Source organism: Dermochelys coriacea, chromosome 6 (assembly GCF_009764565.3).
Source record: "Dermochelys coriacea isolate rDerCor1 chromosome 6, rDerCor1.pri.v4, whole genome shotgun sequence".
Classification (NCBI taxonomy): domain Eukaryota; kingdom Metazoa; phylum Chordata; order Testudines; family Dermochelyidae; genus Dermochelys; species Dermochelys coriacea.
The window spans coordinates 13,979,642-14,001,176 of NC_050073.1; the positions used below are offsets into that span (position 1 = coordinate 13,979,642).

General features: G+C 39.9%; 1 protein-coding gene across 5 annotated transcripts in view; it reads left to right on the forward strand.

The window, feature by feature from the left end:
* Window positions 1-21,535, forward strand: part of PTDSS2 (phosphatidylserine synthase 2) — a 68,345-nt gene that overhangs the window by 8,313 nt on the left and 38,497 nt on the right. For 4 of the 5 annotated variants that reach the window (XR_006282458.1, XM_038405540.2, XM_038405534.2 and 1 more), the window contains one exon: window positions 9,046-9,147. Coding sequence is in view for 3 of the 5 variants with exons in the window: in XM_038405540.2 (XP_038261468.1) it covers window positions 9,046-9,147 (102 nt within the window). In the remaining 2 variants the exon portion in view is untranslated. Of the gene's footprint in view, window positions 1-7,362; window positions 7,383-9,045; window positions 9,148-21,535 lie in introns of those variants that run through there. The other variant, XM_043517905.1, reaches the window with a different exon arrangement.

The following is a 21,535-nucleotide window of genomic DNA, read 5'->3' on the forward strand; positions in this document are numbered from 1 at the left end:
AATTTTATGAGTGTTCATGGTCCACCATACAACTTCTATTCCCAGATGTTTCCCTCAGGCCAAAAAGTTTGCCCACCTCTGTACTCGAGTGTGTGTCCTGGGGAATAGTATTAAATAGCATTAAAACTGATATCTGCAATTCTTTAGTGCAAATCCTCGGGCAGGAGAGTGGAGGTGATTGGGAGGCATTAGGGGTTTTGCAGGGCTCTTGGGGTGAAGAGGCTGGGGGATGGGAGAACCGTGTTTGTCTGATGGTCTGGTGTGGCAGGAACCCAGTGTCTGAAGTATTGGCACTTGAAGGGTTCTTTCAGCCCTCCTGCTTCAGATCCCTGACTTGTTGTCTGACTTGTTTTGTAAATTGCTTTAGAATCCGGAGGTCAGAAGGAACCACTTGGGGGGGGGGGGGGGATTTCATACTGCTAGAAGACTAATCCAAACTTTTGCCCACTGGCACGCTTTCTCCCTCTCCTTAGTTGAGGGTTTGGTTTTGTTTTTTTAATAATTCAAGTGTTTCTTTCAGTTTTTTTATTTGTATCCCCTTTAATCTTATCTATACTACAGAATAACACTTTAAGTAAATTGATTTTAAATTATTTAAACTTTCATGAACCTGTGATGCAATAACCCTAAATAAGGTTAAACCTTGTTTAAAATGGGTCTGCATTAGGAGTTTGACTTTTAGCTAGATCAGATTTAAAATAATTATTGTAAATCACTGGAACTCCATAGTATAGAAAAGGTCTGAATCTGTATTTATTTACCTTTTCCCACCAGCAGAAAAAATAATTTTGCAACCATAGATTTCAAATTGCTGCTATTGGTGCTGCCATGGAAATACCACGGACATCACTGAAGTGGGGGTGAGGGGGTGTGTGTGTGTGTGGGGGGGGGTGGAGTTATGGCAAGAAAAATGGGTGTTTATATCCTTATCAAGCATCACAGGTATGTACAGAAATGTAATAAGAACATTATGAACCCTTATAAATGTACTCCATGTTTGTTACCTGCCCAAGAGCAGGTACTTCTTGATTGCACTGTTTTTTGTAGTTGTAAAGCTCTAAATTTTGAGGCTCTAACCTAGATTTTTAAGCTCTTTGGGGCAGGTACTGAATCTCCTGCAGTCTAGAAAGCACAGCAGAGTGCTGAACTTACTTAGGCCTGTCAGACACTGCTGCAATATTTAAAAAAAAAAAAAAAAAAAGTATTGCCCCAATGCGGTGGTTCCGAGTTATTCTTCTGGGGTTTAGGTAGATGAGAAAGAAAGCAATAAAAGAGCATCAAATATGGGAGAGAAGTGGGGGGTGGCATATAAATTAAGAAGGGACACAGTTCTGCATTGCATGTTCCTAAAAAGAATAGAAATAGAGCAGCAGAAAAAAAAGTAATAAAGGAATGAAGTACATAGTTTTACTGAAATCTGTTTTACAATGGAGCAGCAATAGCTTTTCCTTGTTTGTCTGCAATCAGCCTTCACTCTAAAACCCTGTATTTCGTCCCTTGGGAACTATGGATTGGAAAACTGGGTTAGCTTAAGCCACCAGCTGTACTTTGAAGACAAACAATGTTTATGCAAAGCTTGATGCAAATCTATCAACTCTCTGAGTTAGCCGTTGCTGGGGATTTAAAAGCTTGACTGTGTCTCCCTCTAGCTCAAAAGTTTGCTTCTACTTTAAACTTTCCATATAGTAAAATCTCCTTGAAAGATTGTGTGCTGGCTGTACTTGAAGAAAATAGCTTGTAACTAAGCAAAGTTACTGATATTTGAATAATTTTAGGAGCCCAATCCCGCTTCCTTGGATTTCACTAGGAGTCTTGCCGCTGGCTTCATTAAGAAGAGGATTAGGCCCTGTTTCTGTGAGCACGTTGCCCTCTATGGTTGGTTAAAGCAAAGAAAGTACATAAATGTTCTTGTGTCGTTGGAAGGTAACATTGTGGGATTGGAGCCTAACTCTTATGCACATGCTTGACTTTAAGCTTGTGAGTAGTCTCGTTGACTTCAGTGGAACTACTTACATGATTAAAGTTAAGCATATGTGATTAAGGCTTGGTGCCTGAGAGTTTCCTTTACTTCAAGTAATACAAAGCTTGTGATTCTTGGATCTGCAGAACAAGGGTTCGAGTCCTAATTCTTCAGGAAAAGAGACATAGTAGCGTCTCCTTCGTCAAAACTGTAACAACTTTATAAAGCAAGTTTTACTCTCCCTTGAAATGACCAATAGTAAGACAACCCTAAAAACTTGAAGACCTATTTTTTTGGTTGTTCTAACTTTGAATAAATGTAGCTACTACCTTTATAGAGATAAGATTTAGAAATGGTTTTTTGAAGCATTTCCTGTTTGATGCCCTCCTCCTCCAAATCAGCCCAATGAAATCTTTTTACATCACAAACGTTATTTTTTAGTGTTCCCAGGCAATCTCACTTTTTAAAAAAATTCACGATCAGCACTTGTATACCACAGTAGTAAGTGATCTGCAAATACAGATAGGTTAGGTACATTTTTTTATTGGCTCATCAAAGTTTTCAGGGGCAGAAATATTAAACATTTAAAGGAATTGCTGCCATTTGAAAGCAAGACATGATTCAGTCACTGAAACTGTCATAAGGAAAAGCTGATGGAGAATATTTTAAAACCTCTGTCATCAACTAACTTTTTCATTAAGCAAAGGCAGAAAGACTGGGATGATTGCATTACTTTTACATAATACAGCCTTATCAACAAGTTCCTTTCATGAAAAATACACTGGGGTGATACAATGTGGACAGACAATACCTTTTTTTTTTTTTGCCAGTCTCACAGCAAAGCTATTTGTGGAATTGTTAAAATTAAAGGAGCAAATGGTGCTGGCCAAGCTAATAATCTTATGCCCTCCATTTCATTTATTTGAAAACTACACAACATGTTTTTAAAACAAATTTGGAAGTTGCATAAACAGATTTTTAAAAATCTGTTTGCTATAGACAGTGCACCATCATATCATTTGCAGAACTCAAGTACTTAAAAGCAAAAAAAATGGGTAGTTAGCTACATAGTAAATCTTATATTGCACTTGTAATCTAAAATACACTCTATCTGTAATCCTAAAATATAAACACACTAAATGGCCTGAGTTTCATATGCACACATCAGTGACACATTGATCAGGTCCAAATGCATATACAACACCATTATTCTAAATCAGTAAAATTAAACTAGTAAAATAAATAGATGCCATTGCTGTTAAATACAGTATTTTATCCAAAAGCTTACTGCCAACTGATAGAGATACTGATATTTGTCATTTAATAGTATCCCATAAAAAATGTACTTAAATACTGAAATCAAAGAAACAATCTTAATTGTGTCATGAATTTTGGTTATGAAGTATGAATTTTTGTACTTTATTTAAAAAAAAATGCTTTGTGGGAAATGGTTGATTACATGATCACTATTCATTTCCTTAAATACCTATGGTTGTAAATGTGATAGGAAAGTACATTGTCATTTAAAAATGTAAAGTTAAAAAAAAAAAAAGTAACATCTTATTTTGGAGTGTGTATATTTCCTACACTTTATATTTCTCTGGGAATTATCCACATAGCTCTCTTAATTTAGAGTGAGGAGAAGTGATTAAATTGCTAATAACCCATTCAACATCTAACTAGGCTAATGAGGCAAGTATTTTATACACTGTCTTGTGTTGTGTGAGAGGGGTGGGGAACGTGAAATATAGGAAGGGTAGAAAGATGTTAGTTTATCTAAGATGTTATGGCTACAGTATTACTTAAGGATTTTGGAGAGCCCTGTCTTTTATCTTTTATGCTATGAATCCCTGCCTTCTGTATAGTTGTGTGTACGTTCTTATAGTAACATTTTTTGAGACCTAACTTCTGTTCATATTCCATGGTTCTGGTGTATAAATCAAACTCTTGTAGCATGTATTTAGCTTCACTTTCAAATTATGTGTATGTCAATTAGATCATTTCAGTTTCCTAAGACTACAACAAGCTAGGAAAATATAGGCCTGTCTGCATACTCCCCTTTAGTACTTGTGTTGGAGTGGTTGCTCTTAGCTGTGCTGCTTCTGTCTTTGTAATCTAAAGCATACAGCACTGAGTACAAAATAAAAGACCTTTGTTTTGTATACAGCTCTAAAATAACTTATTTTGACTTTGTTCAATATTTCAAGGTATATATGTGAGCGGAATCTTTTTCCTTGGTGTTCAGATAACTACCCAAACTCTGTCTCGTTTGTCTTTTATCTTTTAACCATTATGGCTCTTTTCCACGTGTGGTGTCCCTGAACTCTTTACTCTTGAGGGATGGTGTTTTTATGCTCTGCTTTTTGGGCAAGAATCACAAAGGTATTGGGGCACCATCCGCAATCTACAAAAATCCCACTGAACTCTTTAGAAACCTAAACTCACCCGGAGCCTAAATTTTCAAGGTAAAAGTTCCTTCAGTGCCTAAATTTTTTGCCTCTGGGTACATGTACAGCTGCCTTGCTGTAGGCGTCTAGATACCTATTTCTTGCCTAAGCCAAAGAGCGGTTCACGAACCAGGGAGGGTGGGTGTTTGCCTGCCTCTTTTGTGTATGGAGTCCGATCCCATAGACACACTTAGAGAATGTCTGCTGGATTGGGTCCCATTCAAAATTAGATTGGAGGTAATGGTGGTGTTGCATGCTGTCATGCTATGTCAACCTTAAACTTAGCCCAGTGGTTAGAGCACTCACTTGGGCTGATCAGTTCCCCCCATCAGATAGAGATAGGAAAAAAGTCTTGACCAGGCATCTTGCATCTATCTGGAGCGTGCTCTAACCAGTGAGCTCTCTGGGATAATCTGATGTAGGGCTCCCCCCAACCTTCCTGTGAAAGCTGTTCCACTGTGGATAATTAGTCATTGGAATAACTGGGTTTTACGTCATCTTGAGTGGCTCACGATTGTGAGTGCCACACTCAGGGCAGACTGTCGAGCAGGGCAGGGACCCCAAACTGGTTTTATGTTCTAGAATTAGATTTCACCAAACCAGTAGCAAGTGTGAACTCCTAAAGCACTGTAACAGTCTTACCGTGAAGTCTCAGACAGTTCCCTTGGGCATTCGGTCTATCTTGCCACCCAGGCAAGATGGACTTAATGATAGATGGATTTCAGAGTAGTAGCTGTCTTAGTCTGTATTCACAAAAAGAAAAGGAGTACTTGTGGCACCTTAGAGACTAACAGATTTATTTGAGCATAAGCTTTCATGAGCTACAGCTCACTTCATCGGATGCAAGTACTCCTTTTCTTTTAATGATAGATGGACACTTTACACGAAAAATCACAATAATGTTCAGGTTACAGTTGCAGGTATCTATCAGCTCTGAATGTCTTTTAGGGCTAGCCAAGGTTGACACTGGGGATCTCTGCTTCCGTTTTGTAACGCAGGCATTGTGAGTCTAAAAAGCAGAAAGAGAGATGAAAACATATGCTAGCTACAGTATTTTTATTTCCATCTTCCAACTGATGGGATGAGCCCTTTTGTAGGTAGTCTCATCTGGGCGTAAAGGGGGCAATTAACAATCTTCGTATTATGATGTCCAGCAATGGCCCATTTAGTTTTGATAGACCTTGTTAGGCAGAAGACGATCCCTCCTCACTGGGCTTACAGTTTCAGAGAAAACATTTTTTACAAGTTACAAAGCAAAAACTTAAATATTTACCTTAAAGCAGGCAATAAAGAAATTTTAAGTGAGATTAATGCATGCAGCAACTTACAAACATTTCAAAGTCTAAACACATTGTTATAAGTCTAGTACCCATCTTAACCATACTAACAGACAGGTGAAAGACTGGTTTTCAGCAGTGCTCAGCTGAGTGCTCAGCTGTCAGTGCTCAGCTGAGGCCTAAAGCCTTAGCAAGAACTGGCACCTGGTCTGTCAGCATTACAGAGGGACTGGACCCTGGATCTCCTATCTCCTAGATGGATGCCCTAACAACCAGGCTACAAAGTCATTCTCTCTGGCTACCTGCCTAGTGTGCTGGCTTTTGTGAATTGGTGTCTCAGGAATCTATCTCTGCCCGTTCATTGCATAGGCAGCCTAGGTGCCTAACTCAGAAACAACACTTTGATTCACAAAGCTTGTGACTTTTTTTTTTTCTAACCACCTAAAAGTTTAGGTATTGCTATGCTCAGTATTGTATCTCCTGAGTGCTTGACACACACAACCTGCTGGCCCTTTGTCAACACGAACGCCCACAGTGGACAGATTTGTGAATTTCCCAGCCCCCTTTTTCTAGAAAAACCCCAACCATTGATTGTGTATTTCCAGTTTATGAACTTCTGTCACACTGATGTATTTATGTGAATCTTATTTTATTTGAAAGTTTTGGTACCAAAGACATTAGGTTATAATTTAAATTTGAGAATGAAAACTCATAAAAAGCTAAAAGGGAAGTGATGAGAACATAAAGGTTCTTGTTGTGCCTATTAAACAAGAAACCCTGGTATCTTAAATTTCAAGGTATTGCTGTGATACCTAGATAAACAGAGCTATGGGGACAGTTCCCAGAGCACATGAAACATTCAGGAACGTTGAATTTTCACCTTGATGATCTTTCCATAAAGGGATGAGTGAAATTAGAGCATCAGTGTGTTCTTGTACAGACTTACTACATCTGTTTGTTCAAATGAAGGTATGCTTCTAGGCTGAATACATCTTATTTAGCAAGCTCTGAGGGACTAAAAATGTTTTTAAGAAATTGTTTTTGTGAGGTACATGTCTTAAAGTAGATGGAGGAGTTGATGAGGACAGCAGTCATGACTGCATTGTAACCTCCTCTTGGATTACTTTATAAAAGGAACATTTAAGAAATAAAACAAAGAATGAAATACTTATAAATGAAAACTAATATGCAGCATTGAAAACTTCAGGGAAAGAATGGAGCTTCTTCCAGGGATACAGCATTCTTGTTTCAGTGACTAGTTGTAATTAAGAGACCATGTTCAGGATAAGTAAATTAGATCAACTCACGCAGCGTCCTGTTGCATAATATCCTTTAGGAAGGGATTGTAACTAGTTTTTCAACTAGTATAGTGCTGTGTGAAATAGGTGTTGAGTCATATGACTGGCCAATGAATGTTAAGTATGTGATGTCTGAATCATCTGTGTTTCTCTTTCCCCCCTGCATTCTGAGAGACGCTCTGGTCAAAATGTAGATGCATCTGTTTAGCAGGAAGTTTGCTTTCCTAAAGCCTGTGAATAAGATTTGATATATTCAAAAAATCATAAAGAATTTAGTTCTTAAGCAACTGCTATGTGTTTGTGGAGTTCATCTGTGTGCTTTGTTTGGATTATGTGGAAGGACAGTTTTAAATGTTGAACACTTCTTAAGTGGCAGAAGAGGATTGCACCTGCCTATGAGGTATTATTGCATGTTTTCTATGGGATTAATAGACCTGTTTGAGTGCTGATTATGTTTTGAAACCTTGAGTCATTGTTGGGGGAAAACGTGGTTCTGAGTAGAACTTACCTTATACTTCAGAAGGCAATTTAATTAGTTTTAGTTTTTCAAGATGGTGAGGTAATTTTTATAGAATTGCTTGTAGCTCTGAGTTGCATTAGTTGCATGTTAAGGAAATTAATGCATAGTATGGAAATGTACAACTAGCACAACTTGAGCCACAACCAAATTTGTTAAAAGTACTAGCCTTCATTACAGATAATTTTGTACTGTTTTTTTGAAGTTTTATATCCAAGTTACTTTTAAAGATCTAGTGGCAAACTAGTGCTATAGAGACTTCTGAAAAGTTAAACACTTTCATGGTATGGTTTGATCTCAGATGATTGGACTTCCATTAAACTTTCCAAAAAATTTACTTTATGGCTGAGGCCAGAGTGAGAAGCTCAAAGTAATGACAGTAAATGAAAATATGGATTTCATAATGAAAAGTGGTCAACTTCAGACTATACTGTGGTGGTGCTGAGGTTTCATTTCTGAGGTTTAAGATCAGTAGACATAAACATTTTCTCACTGTAGACAATACTACTAAAAAACTAGGTGTGATATAAATGACTTCCTTCTGGTCACTCCTACTCTGCCATATCAATTATCCTATAGCTAAAGTATTAAATATGGCATTTTAGTGGCAAATTTAATGTCTAAATATCCATATATGATCTTGTGGTTATCAGTAAGTACATGCATGACCTTGTGGTGGTGAGTTTGTGGTGGCAATGGATTTCATGCTAAGCAAATGGGCTCTGAGAACCAAGAAGTAAAGGGCTCTTTAAATGTGAAATATCAACTTGCTGTTCAGATTTTACATTGCAGAAATGTAGAATTCACTCTCCCTTATTTCCAGATTGAAATTGTTTGTGGTCACAGTACTATACAGCTTGATTTAGTGACAAGGGGAAAACTCAAAATGGCTGCTCAGTAAAAATGATGAAGCAACAGATGAGCCCTAATTAACTATAAAACAATCTCATAAAACAACCTCTAAATAGTATGTTCTGATGTTTTCAAAGGAATTTAGATGGTTTTTAATCTTCTGTTTATAAGTCCCTTCAGTTAGTCAGTTTTTCTGTTGCTAACAAAGGGTGTACTGGGAATTAGTGAAAATGACAATACACAAAGTGCTTTCAAATACACAAAGTAAACCTACTGAGAAATCAGGAAAGAATTTCAGTTTTTGTAATCTTAAGTGGTTTCTTAAGTGTAATCTTAAATCAAGGTGATTTTTCAAGTTGATGCCCTTCACTATGCAAGTGTTTCTACAAATCCTCCAGTGGAGAAGAATTATAAGGGAAAACATAAAAGTGCCAGGCTTGAGAACTTTTTAAATTATAACCCTGTGACGCAAGGATGTAAGTTTAGTCGACAATGTTCTGTGCTGCATAGTGCACAGAAATACAATCTCTAACATGCACTGAAAATGTAAAACACCTTAAGTGTTACCAGCACCTGTCTAGCTTTCAACAAAATAACCTAATATTCTGGTCTTTTTGTAATGATTCTTCCTCCTCATCTCCCCCCCCCCCCCACATTCTGATCTAGTGTTAATTGACTTTTTTCTGAACTGCAGGAGAGCTCACACCTTAACAGTCCTGTTTATCCTCACATGTGCGCTGGGATATGTAACCTTGCTTGAAGAAACTCCACAAGATACAGCCTACAATACAAAGAGGTAATTATCCTTTGCAGAAATGTTACAATATGGCATTTGTCCTGTCACTATGAAACCAGCAAAACTAAATTACAACCTATAAGCTCATCTGGTACAAAAGTCTTTGAATTTAGTCTGTAATCGGTGTAATGTTTCTTACTGTAATGAGCTCCTATGCATATGTGTAAATATAACTAATTATAAAATCTCTTAATGCATTCAGTTTCCTGTGGCAACTCATTCTGTCTCTTTGCTGATGTGTTGAGGCCTGTCTTTTACAATATATAAACAAGCTAAGTTTGCTGTGTGAACTGTAAATTAATTTCTTGTATGTTTATGCAAGACTTTGGTTGAGGTTTTAATGGAGATGCACATTTGGGCTGTGAGCAAACATGAGGACTTGTACCCAAAATGGTAACTTTCAGAAAATAAAGTTTAGAATTATTTCATACCTGAATGTGTTCCATCACTACAATTGTTATATTCAAACTGATCAAGCTTAATCAAACATTTCCTCTATAGAAGTAGAGCAGGAAAAAAGTATGGTTTACCCAATCATGCAAAACTTCATCTATGATTTTTAATGCAGTCTTTAATTCACTTTACGCTTAGTTTTTATTAGTTTATACAAAAAGAGTGCCTATCCAAAGGTCTAAGTGCCTCTGCCATAAATTATGAAAACAAAATTAGATTGCCCAAAGAACACCAAACTCTCCTTTCCCCATGTGTCTGATTTATTAAATATGACACTAATGTAAATTTTTTTTCCTGTCATCAGAATAAAAAAAAAATTAAAGGGGCACTTTACAGTCCTTCAAATTAATGTAAGTATCTAGCATCCATTGTCATAGCAGATGTTTCCCCTGTGCCTCTCTAACCAAGTTCTTTCTGTTCATTGTTCCATAAGTTATATGGTAGATGTACTTGGTGAACTTCACACATACATATCTGTACAAAGCTGGTGATACTGTTTTGCATGGGTGTGAACTAAATAGTGAGAAGAGAAATGTGGCAGATCACAGCACCCCACCCAGTGGGGAGCTGGAAATGGAACTGCAGCCTTTCAGAACCTGTGATCAAATGGCATTTTGGTGCTGGCTATAACCAATGAAGAGAATTTCAAGAATAGAACAATGTGCCACCTAAAATAGAGGAGAAAAAAACACAAGGAAGGGGGAATTATGACACATCAAAGGTGTTGGGATTAGAGGCTGAGAGATACTAACATAATAATGTGACTCAGTGGAATATGTTGTTACTGAGATTAATGCCATTATGATGATACAGATATGGAAGAAAAGTAATCAGACTGTTTTTCTGTTAAATGTTTCCATGTCAAATATTTCATTCTGTTTAACTTATTGAACTGTGTTCAGTGCAGAGACACTAGAAAAGAGTCGCATCAAGTGATGGGGAATAAATGTTAGGAGTGCAGAGGCCCTCTGTATGGGATATTGCACCGCTGGTGTTGAGCTATGGAAGTGTCTATTGGGAGTGCATGAGCGATCTCACACAAAGATAATTACATCTCCTTACTTTGTATAAGGGAGTAACCCTTATGTGTTGCACAAGAGTTCACAAACAAAAGTGTTCCTTCCCCATCATTAGGGAGTCCGTTTTCAAGACCTAAATCTTTTCCTAACTAAATTGATAGAGGGGCCTTCTTTACAAGTCTCTCTTGAACATCTATCAATCAAAACGGCCTTCATGATAACAATTATGTCTGTGGACAGGTTGAGTGAGCTTAGTGCTTTCACTCTACTTTATACTGTGGCCCACAAGGAAAAAGTCACCACAGTTCCATCCCAGCTTCATGTCTAAGGTGTTCTCAATGTATTTCTCTCTCCATATGCTTTGCAGACCCCACTCCCACTGAGGGAAACTTGTCTCCATATCATAGATTTAAGGACACTGATTGTTTTTACCTGATTTGATTAAAATAAAATGTCTTGTTTATATCATGTAGGGAGAGGTGCCAAGGTTGGATTTGGCAGTGACATGTGGTTAGAATGGACTAGATAGTAGTGTTGAGTGGCTAGAAATTAGGGTCTCAGCAGTGTGGAACTGAGTTCTAATTGCAGCTCTGCCATTAGCTTGACGTGCGACCTAGAACCCATCATTACAATTTCCAGGTAGGGAAGAGGTGAAAATTAGTATGTTGAGGATTCATTGCTTGTTTGTAAAGTGCTATATAAATGTGTCACGTAAGTATACGCAAAGTACTTTTTATAGTTGTACCTCCCTCAGAAGTTCCCTTGGGGGGGAAAAATACCCAGACAGGCAGGTAGCTCAAGAATCTGAAGGTGGTTGTTCGCTGCAACATCTTTATTCTTTTATTATGTCTTCTTGACTTGGAAATTAGTTGCTTGTGTAGTGACCTGAGGGAGTCTCAAAATTATGGTGCAGCCAAGTTTCAGCAGACTTTGCAGTCCCTGGTAACTTATTCAGGCACATGGGCTTGCAGAAGGCTACCAGAAACAAACTTTTCTTCAGACTCCTTTCCCCTGCTGCAACTTGGGTTTTGTTAGGTATTACTTCCATTGCTTCATAAGTGGGCTTTCAATCTCCTTGGTATGATATTGATGCCTTTCCTCTGCATTCCTGTTATTGCTAATGCTTCGTTATCTTTATCAAAAACTAGCTACAGTGTAAAGAAGCAGCCTGGGAAAAGTCTGTGTAATAACACCTAGAAGAATGGTTTCAGAGTAGCAGCCGTGTTAATCTGTATTCGCAAAAAGAAAAGGAGTACTTGTGGCACCTTGGAGACTAACAAATTTATTTGAACATAAGCTTTCATAAGCTACAGCATCCGATGAAGTGAGCTGTATCTCACGAAAGCTTACGCTCAAATAAATTTTAGTCTCCAAAGTGCCACAAGTACTCCTTTTCTTTCAACCTAGAAGAATGAGATCTGCTGTTTCAAAGTACAAACCCTTCATAAAAAGATGAGCCTGTTTAGCTGTGCTGAAGGAAACCCTCAAGAACATTTGATCTCTCTGCTTGATAGTTCTGATGTGCTGAAAGAAACTTTCAAAGAGAAGCTTTTCTTTTGCTGTATGTGATTGGGCTTACATTATCAGCCCCTCCACTGACTTTAGGGTTGTGTGGCAGTTATGTATCTCATTCTGTATTTAGTATACACAGAGTAATTTTAGCCAATACATTTAAAACATATTCTAGTGTTCTTTGCAGAAAATAAAATGTTTACTCCCCAGAACCCTCCAAAAAGTGGAGTGCATGGTTTTTATACCTTGGTGACTTACAATATTTTGTCTTGCCTTGGATCACAGTTCTATCTTTATTTTAGGCTAGTTCTTCTCTTTCTGTGGCTTTACCATCTGTTCTTTAAACTTTAAAATCTGTGTCTGCTTGAGGTTGTCACTCTCTGGAAAAAATCCTACAGCAACACTTAATCTGCTTAATGAACATCAATAGTGTAATTATACAATGCAATGAACTCTGTGTGTGTATTTATAATATAATGAACAGTGTTTAACTGTGATTATTCAGTACTTGGAAATGAAAATGTCTATTGCAGTAAAGCTCTGTTGTCTGTACGTGGGGCCCACAAATGTAGAATTGCAAACACTTCTTGAAATCATTAGTTTTCATACTCTTGTTGCATGTTGTTAACTTGTGGGGTGATAAACTAGTCTGGGTCAAGGGGGCTGGGTAAGACAGAATAGAAGAATGGTTGGGAGCAAGGAACACAAACCAGAACTGCTCCACTCCCCATTGCAAACATGCTCCCAGGACTGAGTAAAGCAGATGGGTAGTTCCTTGAAAACTAGCTTTCCCTCCCTACTCCCCTAAGGCCCCCTAAGCAGCTGCCTACAGCAGTAGACTCATATGTATAGGTGTGTGAGCACAGACAGCAGCAGAAATAATAGATCAAAAAGGATAGTCATACAGTTGAAAGCCAGAAGGGACCACCAGATTATTGTCTGGCATCCTGTTGTCTCAGCCACCAACAACTAAGAATAAGGCAGTAACTATTGCAGAGCATGATTCAAGGAGATGTGGGGTGCTGGTGGGAACCTCAGTACTGCTCCATCCATTTTATATCTCAGATTACCTATTTAAGCTTCCTAGCATTTTAGACTGAATCATTCTCTCAGTATTGAATGCAGCACTGACCAAGTTTGTGTATTTTTCTTCACAATGAACGTCTTATGGCTTTTGTCCCATTGATCCTGGACTCAATCTCTCAACTGCATGCTAAAATCAGCTGCCATTAGAGAAGGTTGTATGTAAATATGAGGTAACTACTGTTTTGTAATCATCTCCACCAGTCTGAAATACTTCAGATTCTTTTGCCCCACATCTCAAATATATAAATAATTATGAACCCTATCACCCTGGTATAACTAGTCATTTTGATATCTAGTGTGTCTGTTAGGTGACACAAGTTTCAGTAGCTCTTCTGGATCTATGTCCCTCTGGGGTAGAAACATTATTTTCACTAGTAAAACTTTTCACAAAACCTATTTGTCATTTGAAAAGTCAGATGGCCAGGATGACCTTGCCTCTGGAGAAGCTTGTTGCTATCAATACTGGTGCAGTAACTCCTCACTTAATGTTGTAGTTATGTTCCTGTAGTTATGTTTAAATGAAATGATTTTAAGCGAATCCAATTTCCCCATAAGAAATAATGTAAATGGGGGAGGGGGGTGTTAGGTTCCAGGGAAATTTTTTTCACCAGACTGGGTGTGTGTGTAAGTTTTAAACAATTTAATACTGTACATAGCAATGACGATTGTGAAGCTTGGTTGAGGTGATGGAGTCAGAGGGCTGGATATTTCTCAGGGAATGCCTTGCTGCTAAACGATGAACTAACACTTGGCTGAGCCCTCAAGGGTTAACTTAACACGTTGTTAATATAGCCTCACACTCTACAAGGCAGCATGAATGGAAGGAGGAGACACAATAAACTCATGGCAGTGGCTGCAAACATTCCCTGCGGAAATTGAATGTGATGATGAACCCTCGGTATCCCACTGGAGCGCACCGCTCCCTCCGCTTTCGAAAGTGCCGGGGGGGGGACTGTGTGTGTGTGTGTATATATATATATATGAGAGAGGCGCACGTGCATTGCCCCTTTTAAGTACGTTGACTCCACTCTAAGTACACTGCCTTTTTAAGTAGATCAGCAAGTTGAGACAACAGCTCCTGCCAACAAGCTTCCTACATCCTGAGCCCTGTCTTGTCCCCTGCCACACGGGGAACTTAGGGGAGCTGATGGAGGGGGGGCGGGACTGCCAGTCCACTCTGGTTCCTAGCCCCCACCACTAGCTTCAACGGGCTGCTCTTTCTGCAAGCAGTGGGCAAAGCAGGAGGTTGCCAAACGTTATAAGGCAGCATTGCACAACTTTAAACGAGCATGTTCTCTAACTGATCAGCGACGCAACAACAAAACAATGTTAACCAGGGTGACATTAAGTGAGGAATTACTGCATTTCCATACTGGGCTTACTCTCCTTAAGGGTTGCCAGAAATAGATATTGGGGGAAATAAGTAATGGGAAATGGAATTGATAATTGGAATACGAACGCTACCATTTGGTTCGCTACCAGGGAGGGCTAGTGCAAGACATGTTTCCTCCCTATTCCCCTGCTGCAAGTTTGGGGGAAGTGTGAGTTTGTAAAAACAGGCAAAAAGTAAAATAAATAAGCAAGCTTAATATTTCTCCTTCGCTTGCATCATGAAAATATCTACCCTTAGCAAGAGCCATATCTAAATGCTCAATCTGGAGAAACAGCAGGAATACAGCTAGAGAAGGAATTTAGGATGGTGAAGTAAGATTAAGTTGAGAAGCTATTTAAAAGCAACAAATGGCATTCAGTCTCCCCTGTAAGACCTCCACCAAGGCTTTCGGGTATGTAGTGTGGAATTTATTTCTTGCTTCCCAATCGTTTACCACTGAAAGGAAACTGAATGACTAGCCATTGATAAGTGGGTACAGGGCTATTTACCTTAACATCACTGGCTCAAATTTAGACAAAGACAGTAGTTGCCAAGATTAGTTATTTTCTGATGCCAGCATCACAAACACCATCACAACTAGCACTCTATTAGGTAGGTTCTGAAAGGGGACTGAGCCTAAATGAGTATTGATTCTGAACTACTTTTAGCCCTCCAAAACAGTCATCTTTGAGCCAGTGTGATAAGCTGTTGCAGAGAGCTTGTATTTGTATTTTGACCCAAAAGCAGACATGGATCTTCAAGGCTGTCAACCTGGCACCTCCCAACAGAGGTCCCATCCTTTTTTTCAAGTTAAGAGAAGTAAGGAAAGAATCTTATGTTCTCAAAAGTACGTTTGAGGCCTGCTTTTGGACAAGTGCTGTTTAAATTTTACAAACGTACCTCTATCCTGACATGCAAATCACTTCCTAGTTTGGTTCTAAGCCCATTCAGCACCATATCTTACTGTTGCATGTGCTAATAAGTTTCTTATCTTTTATGCACAAATGAAAACTAGGATGAATACTTCAAATTTAACTCAAGTTTTCAGAAAATAAAGGCTGCTAAACTAAGTGTCTACTACCTGTAGTAAATTAGATTAATGCCTTTGATTTAAAGATGTATAAATATTAAGTAGAAAAGTTCTCAAACGTCTTGTTCATACACCTGGTTTTTCTATAGTTTAGTGGAGGAATGAATCTGCAGATACTTTAGTAAGTTCTGAGTTCAGACCTGAATAGTTTTTATGCTTCAGATATAATAGGAGCTGAAGCTCTAGGAGAGATTGAGAGGCAGAGCCATGAAGCTTAGGCTCAACTTGCTTACAGCCAGATTTGTTGTCGTCCTTAAGGGACTCAGTGTGAAACTATTACTCCAAGAACTGTATGCTTTATTGCCTTGCAAGATAGCATTTCTGTCCATACAGGGACAACTGTATCAGTAGATGCTAGGAACCTTCAGGCTGTTGCATTCTGGGTAAGACTAGTCACTCAGGCCACACTCACTCATGTGGTGGCAGAAATAGCTGATGGAGTGAATAAGTAGCACTGTAAATGTGAACCCTAGAAATGGACATAGTATTTTTTTATGCTTGACTGTGCAGAAGGTACTTAACATTACATATGTGCCCCAGGAGTAGGGTTGCTATCAGTCCCTTATTACAAGGGTCGGACCTTATTTTTTCATCTCTGTACACGATCATGAGTTGCCGAGTGCTGCAAAAAGCAGCAAGAAATGCCACTGGTAAATGTAGGTGAGTCCTGCTTGCTTGCTTGCTTGCTTGCTTGCTTGCTTGCTTTATTTATTTATAATAATAATAATAATTAATATTGTGGGGTGGGGGTGCTAAGAAAGCAGTCCCTTATCTTTTAAATACAATGTTGGGCACCCTACCCAAGAGTTCTGCTGGGACATCTTGAACTCCATCTCTGCGCTGTCTGTTCCGTGACTTCGCACACAAATAAGAAACTTTGCAGTACCAGCAGCAGTGGCTTTCAGAATCTGGACGCTATTCGTGGAGGTGAAGTTAGACTGCAACCTTCAGTTTATGTTGCAGTTTCCTTCTTTCAAACATGTGCAACCATCAGCATAATGGAACTCAGCCATCCATACAGGGAAAATGCTTGTGAAGAAATCTTTGTGGAGAAGATAATAATGAATAGAGTGGCTGCTAGTAGTCATAAGCCCAACACAGCTAAAACACTAATTATTAGTGCTCTGTTCAGTCAGTGTGCTATTGTGATCAGTATAATAGTTCTGTGTTTTTGTTTTTTTTAAAAAAGGGAACGAAAACAAAACAAGCAGCCAAAAGAGCTCTTTGCTATGGCTGAAATTTTATCTAGTGCATTCTCTTCACATCACTTTGTGCTGGTTAGCAACCCTGCTCCTGTGGGAGGAGCTGAGACTGGAAAAAGAGGTTGGGCTATAAATCACTTGCATTTTTGGTGAGTGATATTGTGTTTTTCAATTGTGATCAGAATACAACCAGTAAATGAATGAGCACAGCAGGTCAGCACAGGTTTCCACCAGCTGGTAAGACATTTTGCCATCCACAGCTACTGAGGGCATATAGCAATCATAACACAACGATCTGAGCACATAGTCATCTTATAGGTGTACTTTGTCTGCTGGCAGTTGGAACACCAGTTTCTGCTGTGGAATACTTAAGGATCAGTAAAGAAAAAAGATCTTTTAGGCTATTAAACATTTCATGGGTAAACATAGCTTTATAAACAATCACTGTTCATTAGACTTCCTGCACAGAGCTATGGTGTTATAATCCGATATCATACATGCTATCAGATATTACATCTCAAATGTTGGAAATTTTCAAGTGTTATCTTGCTAAACAAAGGACTGTGTTGAAATTTCTTATCAGTGATGAGGGGACACTTTATTCATGCAAGTCCTGCAGCAAATTAATCTCACTTGACAAGTGGTGCTTTGAGTGCCTAATGAGGGAGTTGAGACAGGACAAGTATCTCTTTAGAGAAGAATTATTTGAGTTTTGCAACGTGACACATCTTGGTACAGTTCCAAAGCTTGCAGATCTAGGACAGACTTTTGGCATAGTGGAAGTTGCGTGATTTATAGATTAGAACCTTTGAGGACTATCTGTGTCCATTTTTGCTTTTCTATAAACACATTTATTCAGACTGGAAGCTGAAAAGGTAACTCTAACAAATTACCACATAAATTTCTCACGATGAGGGCGGAGTTCCTGTTGGCCCTTTTTGACTTTGTTAGCCTCTTTTCCCTGCTCCCCTCCCCAGTAAAAAATCCTCCTGTTATGAACGCTAGTGTGTTACCTGGGGTTCTTTTAACCCAAAACTCGTGGTAACTTTTACTCTGTGTGAGGTGGTGTCAGGAAATAAATCAAGTGAGACATGGCCCCCAACCAATAGATGGCTGGCACAAACAGGATAACACAAGAGTGCTTTCACTTAAAACTAAACTTTACTTAGTCTCAAGCACTTATACATACATCCATAACAGGTTAGTAAAACACTCCCAACCCTTGATAATTACCAAAGCTGAGTGTGGCTCTTGAGTGGCAGGCTTCTGGTGACCAAATCTTCTGTCTGCCGGTGGGGACGGCAAACTGTATCTAGAGGGAGAGTCCAGAAGAGTCCAACTACTTCACGCTTCCCCCATTATTTATAAATTAATAATAGAATGACATATCCCTTAAAGAAAACTTGTTAAGCAAGCGGTTTCAATGGTCAAGCAAGAGGTTCCTTCTGATTATTGATTAACCAGGTGTGGGTTTTTCCAGAGTATGCAGCCTGGAGGCCCTAATTCATGTTCCTGAGAGGCAAATACATGCCTTTTAGAAGAGCAGGATCAGCACCTTCAATGGAGTTCTTATCAGGAAGGACAAGGGGTCAAGTGCCCTTTCTGTGGCATCCAAAACTCCCTCCCCTCCTGCCTTGGTCAAGCTGAGGCTGCTGCATGGCCAACTTATAGCCTGCTGACTTGGCTGCTTTTAACAATATGAATAGTGGTTTCTGGCACTTTACTGGTTTGCTGCCATCTCCCTGTACAAGTGCAGGTCAACCCATTGTAGCAACAGTGGGTGTGCTAGAACAAGCAAGGTTGCAGATATAGTCCCTAATACTTCAACTACTCTTTCTTCAAACTCTACTCACAGTAGGCGCTTAAAATGCCAGCGTCAACTAGTGCCTTGTCATGTCATCATTGCTATCACCAGAGGAGATGCACTTATGTTGCCAACAGGGGAGACTTTTTCCTGAAAAGTGCGTAATGCAGACAAGGTCTTACTGATATTACGTCTGTGGGCATTCTGCGCCACTGTGCGCACGCAGAATTCATGTCACCTGCAGATTTCTTTGCTTCCTGGCAGAAAAATGACTTTCTGACAAGTAAGCAAAGTAAACCTGCAAGAGCAGTCATATACTTCTCCCCAGCAGTGCAGGTGCTTGGTTTCGGGTGCCCAGAGCAGCTGGTGGAGAGGTAAGTGGCTGCGAGGGGTGCGCTGGGGATGCCCCTGATCGATGCAGGGTCAGACCCACCCTTGTCCGCCCAAGCCCAGTGCATCTGGCCCCATGCCCGTACCAAGACTCCGCCACTGGGTCTTGCATCCAGAATCTGACCTTCACCCTTACCAAGCCTTACTTACCCTGCCAAGCCTTACCCCCCACTGAGCCCCACTCCCCCCACCCCAGGGCTGGGGACGTCCCTGCCAGTGGCTCCTAACCTGTGCCAGCTAATTCCGGCTGGGGCGGGGGTGGGGAGGAGGAGCAGATGACTTCTCTTGCATGGAGTGGCCAGTGCCAGGTCAGATCCACCCCCAGAAACCTCCCCCAGCTCCGCATCCCTCTCCTCCCCCTGATTCCTGCCTCCATTGATCCTTGGCATGGGTGGAAAGGGTCACTATACTGGGAGCTGCTCCCTCTGTATGTCCAACCCCTGTGCATCTGAATGTTCCCTGCACTCTGCCCTCCCCCTGCATCTGGACCCCCCCACACCAAGCCCCTGCACTCAGACTCGCCCCACCCCCTATTCACCTGGACCACCCTGATGAGGCCCCCAGGCCTTAACCCCAATCCCACTGAGCCCCAACCAACTGCATCCAGACCCCCACCCCACCAAGCCCCACTCCCTCAGCACCCTGAACCTGCCTGCCAAGCCCCATCTCCCACACACACAGAACCCCCCTGCTGAGCCTCAACCACCTTCACCTGGACCTCTCTACAGAGTCCCACTGCCTCTGCACCTGAAACCCACCAACAAGCCCATGTGCATCCAGATTCTCTCCCCCCCCGCCCCACCTGGACCCCCGTCTGAGCCTCTTGCAGTCAGATTGTTCCCCACACAACCCTCTCACCCAACACCTGGATTCCCCCACACTAAACCCCTTCACACTTGGATCCTGCCTGGCTGAGCCTACCTGTCCAAGAAAATAGATACATTAGCCATGCCTCTCAAAGCCAACTATGGGACTGAGTGTGCAACAGGCCCTCAAAGCCCAGTAAAGCCCTTTGTTCATTCCAGGATAAGCCAGAAGGACACTGTACAGACTGGTGAAAACTTGGGATATCCATGAACGTTTCAGGCTGCCTCATTAGGACACAGCATGGTGGCAAAAATAAATCTCCTATTGTAATCTACATTTACATCTAAATAAATACATTTTAGATGTAAATGTAGGCACTGTTAAGAATGTACATGCCAGCTTCATAATTTCAAATGTGGGGGGTGGGAAGGGAACAAATCAAATACACAAAGAATGTAATTAGATTCTTTGAGAATAGCTACAAATTGTAATTGCTTTCTTCGCCTTTTGGAAAGCTTGGTGGAACCTATCTGCTGTGTCAACAGTTTCACTTATTAGCTAATTTTAGTGTGCAACCCTAATATATACTTGCTGTGTCAATGCATTTATCAACACCTTGAAGACTGTCAATCCGGTTAAAACTCTGTTATTAGTTTTTGATGGTAAAACTTCCATCCTTAGCCATTTAAACACATTGCCTTTTTTTAAATAAAAACAACATTAAGACAAGACTTGCTAGTAGTTAATCCGAATTCTTGGGCCCCAGCTACTCTTCTGAAGGAGCCATGATTGAAAAATATTTTATTACTGAAAAACAGCCAAATATGGCTGCCTCATGCATGCTAACTTTTTAAAGTATATTAGTACATTATTTATGTAGTTTTCATACAGAGTTCCATCATGTGTGGACAGGATGGTGGCCGGTAACCAAATGCGTGAATATAGAAGTATGGTCAACCTCGAATAATTCCCCATCTCCCACAAACAAAACCAGCCTGTTTGTAGGCTTTATATTGGGGAAAAGCCAGAGCCACAATTTTGACTATCCTGTTGAAGAAATGTTTTAAGGTACTTTATTTTGTAGTGTGGAACTTTGAGTAATTCTTGAGCAAAATCGCAAACTGGCAATTATATTAGTTGTTATAATGTATCAAAGCTGTGCTAACTGTCCAAATGCACAATTCTAAGTCCTTTTCTAAAATATCTTCCTTTTCAACTTGTGCTACAGCGTACAGTTCTAGTACTCTTACCACTGCTTTAGCCCAAATTGGAACTCTGCCTACGCAAATATTCCATCCTTAGTTCATGTGATAGCAATTGATTAATAAATGTCAGCCTACCCCAGCTACTTCTGTTTTTAAAAACTGCCTGAACTCAGTAACAAGTTGTGTGTGCACACAGTATTTAAAGTGCTTTCACCAGGTCTTGATCATGCTTTCTGAGTTGGCATTAAACTGTTTCCTCCCATTTACTTTAGAATAGTTAAAAATCTTTCAATACCTGTTGTATCTGTTGCTGATGTCATTGGTCAGCATCAGGACATATTCCTAGGTAGATAGACATAAGGTGACAAGCCAATAGATAATTACATCTAATTTTTTTTCAAAAAAACAAGTTCTCGAATACCTTCAGATAAATATACCATTTGTGCAT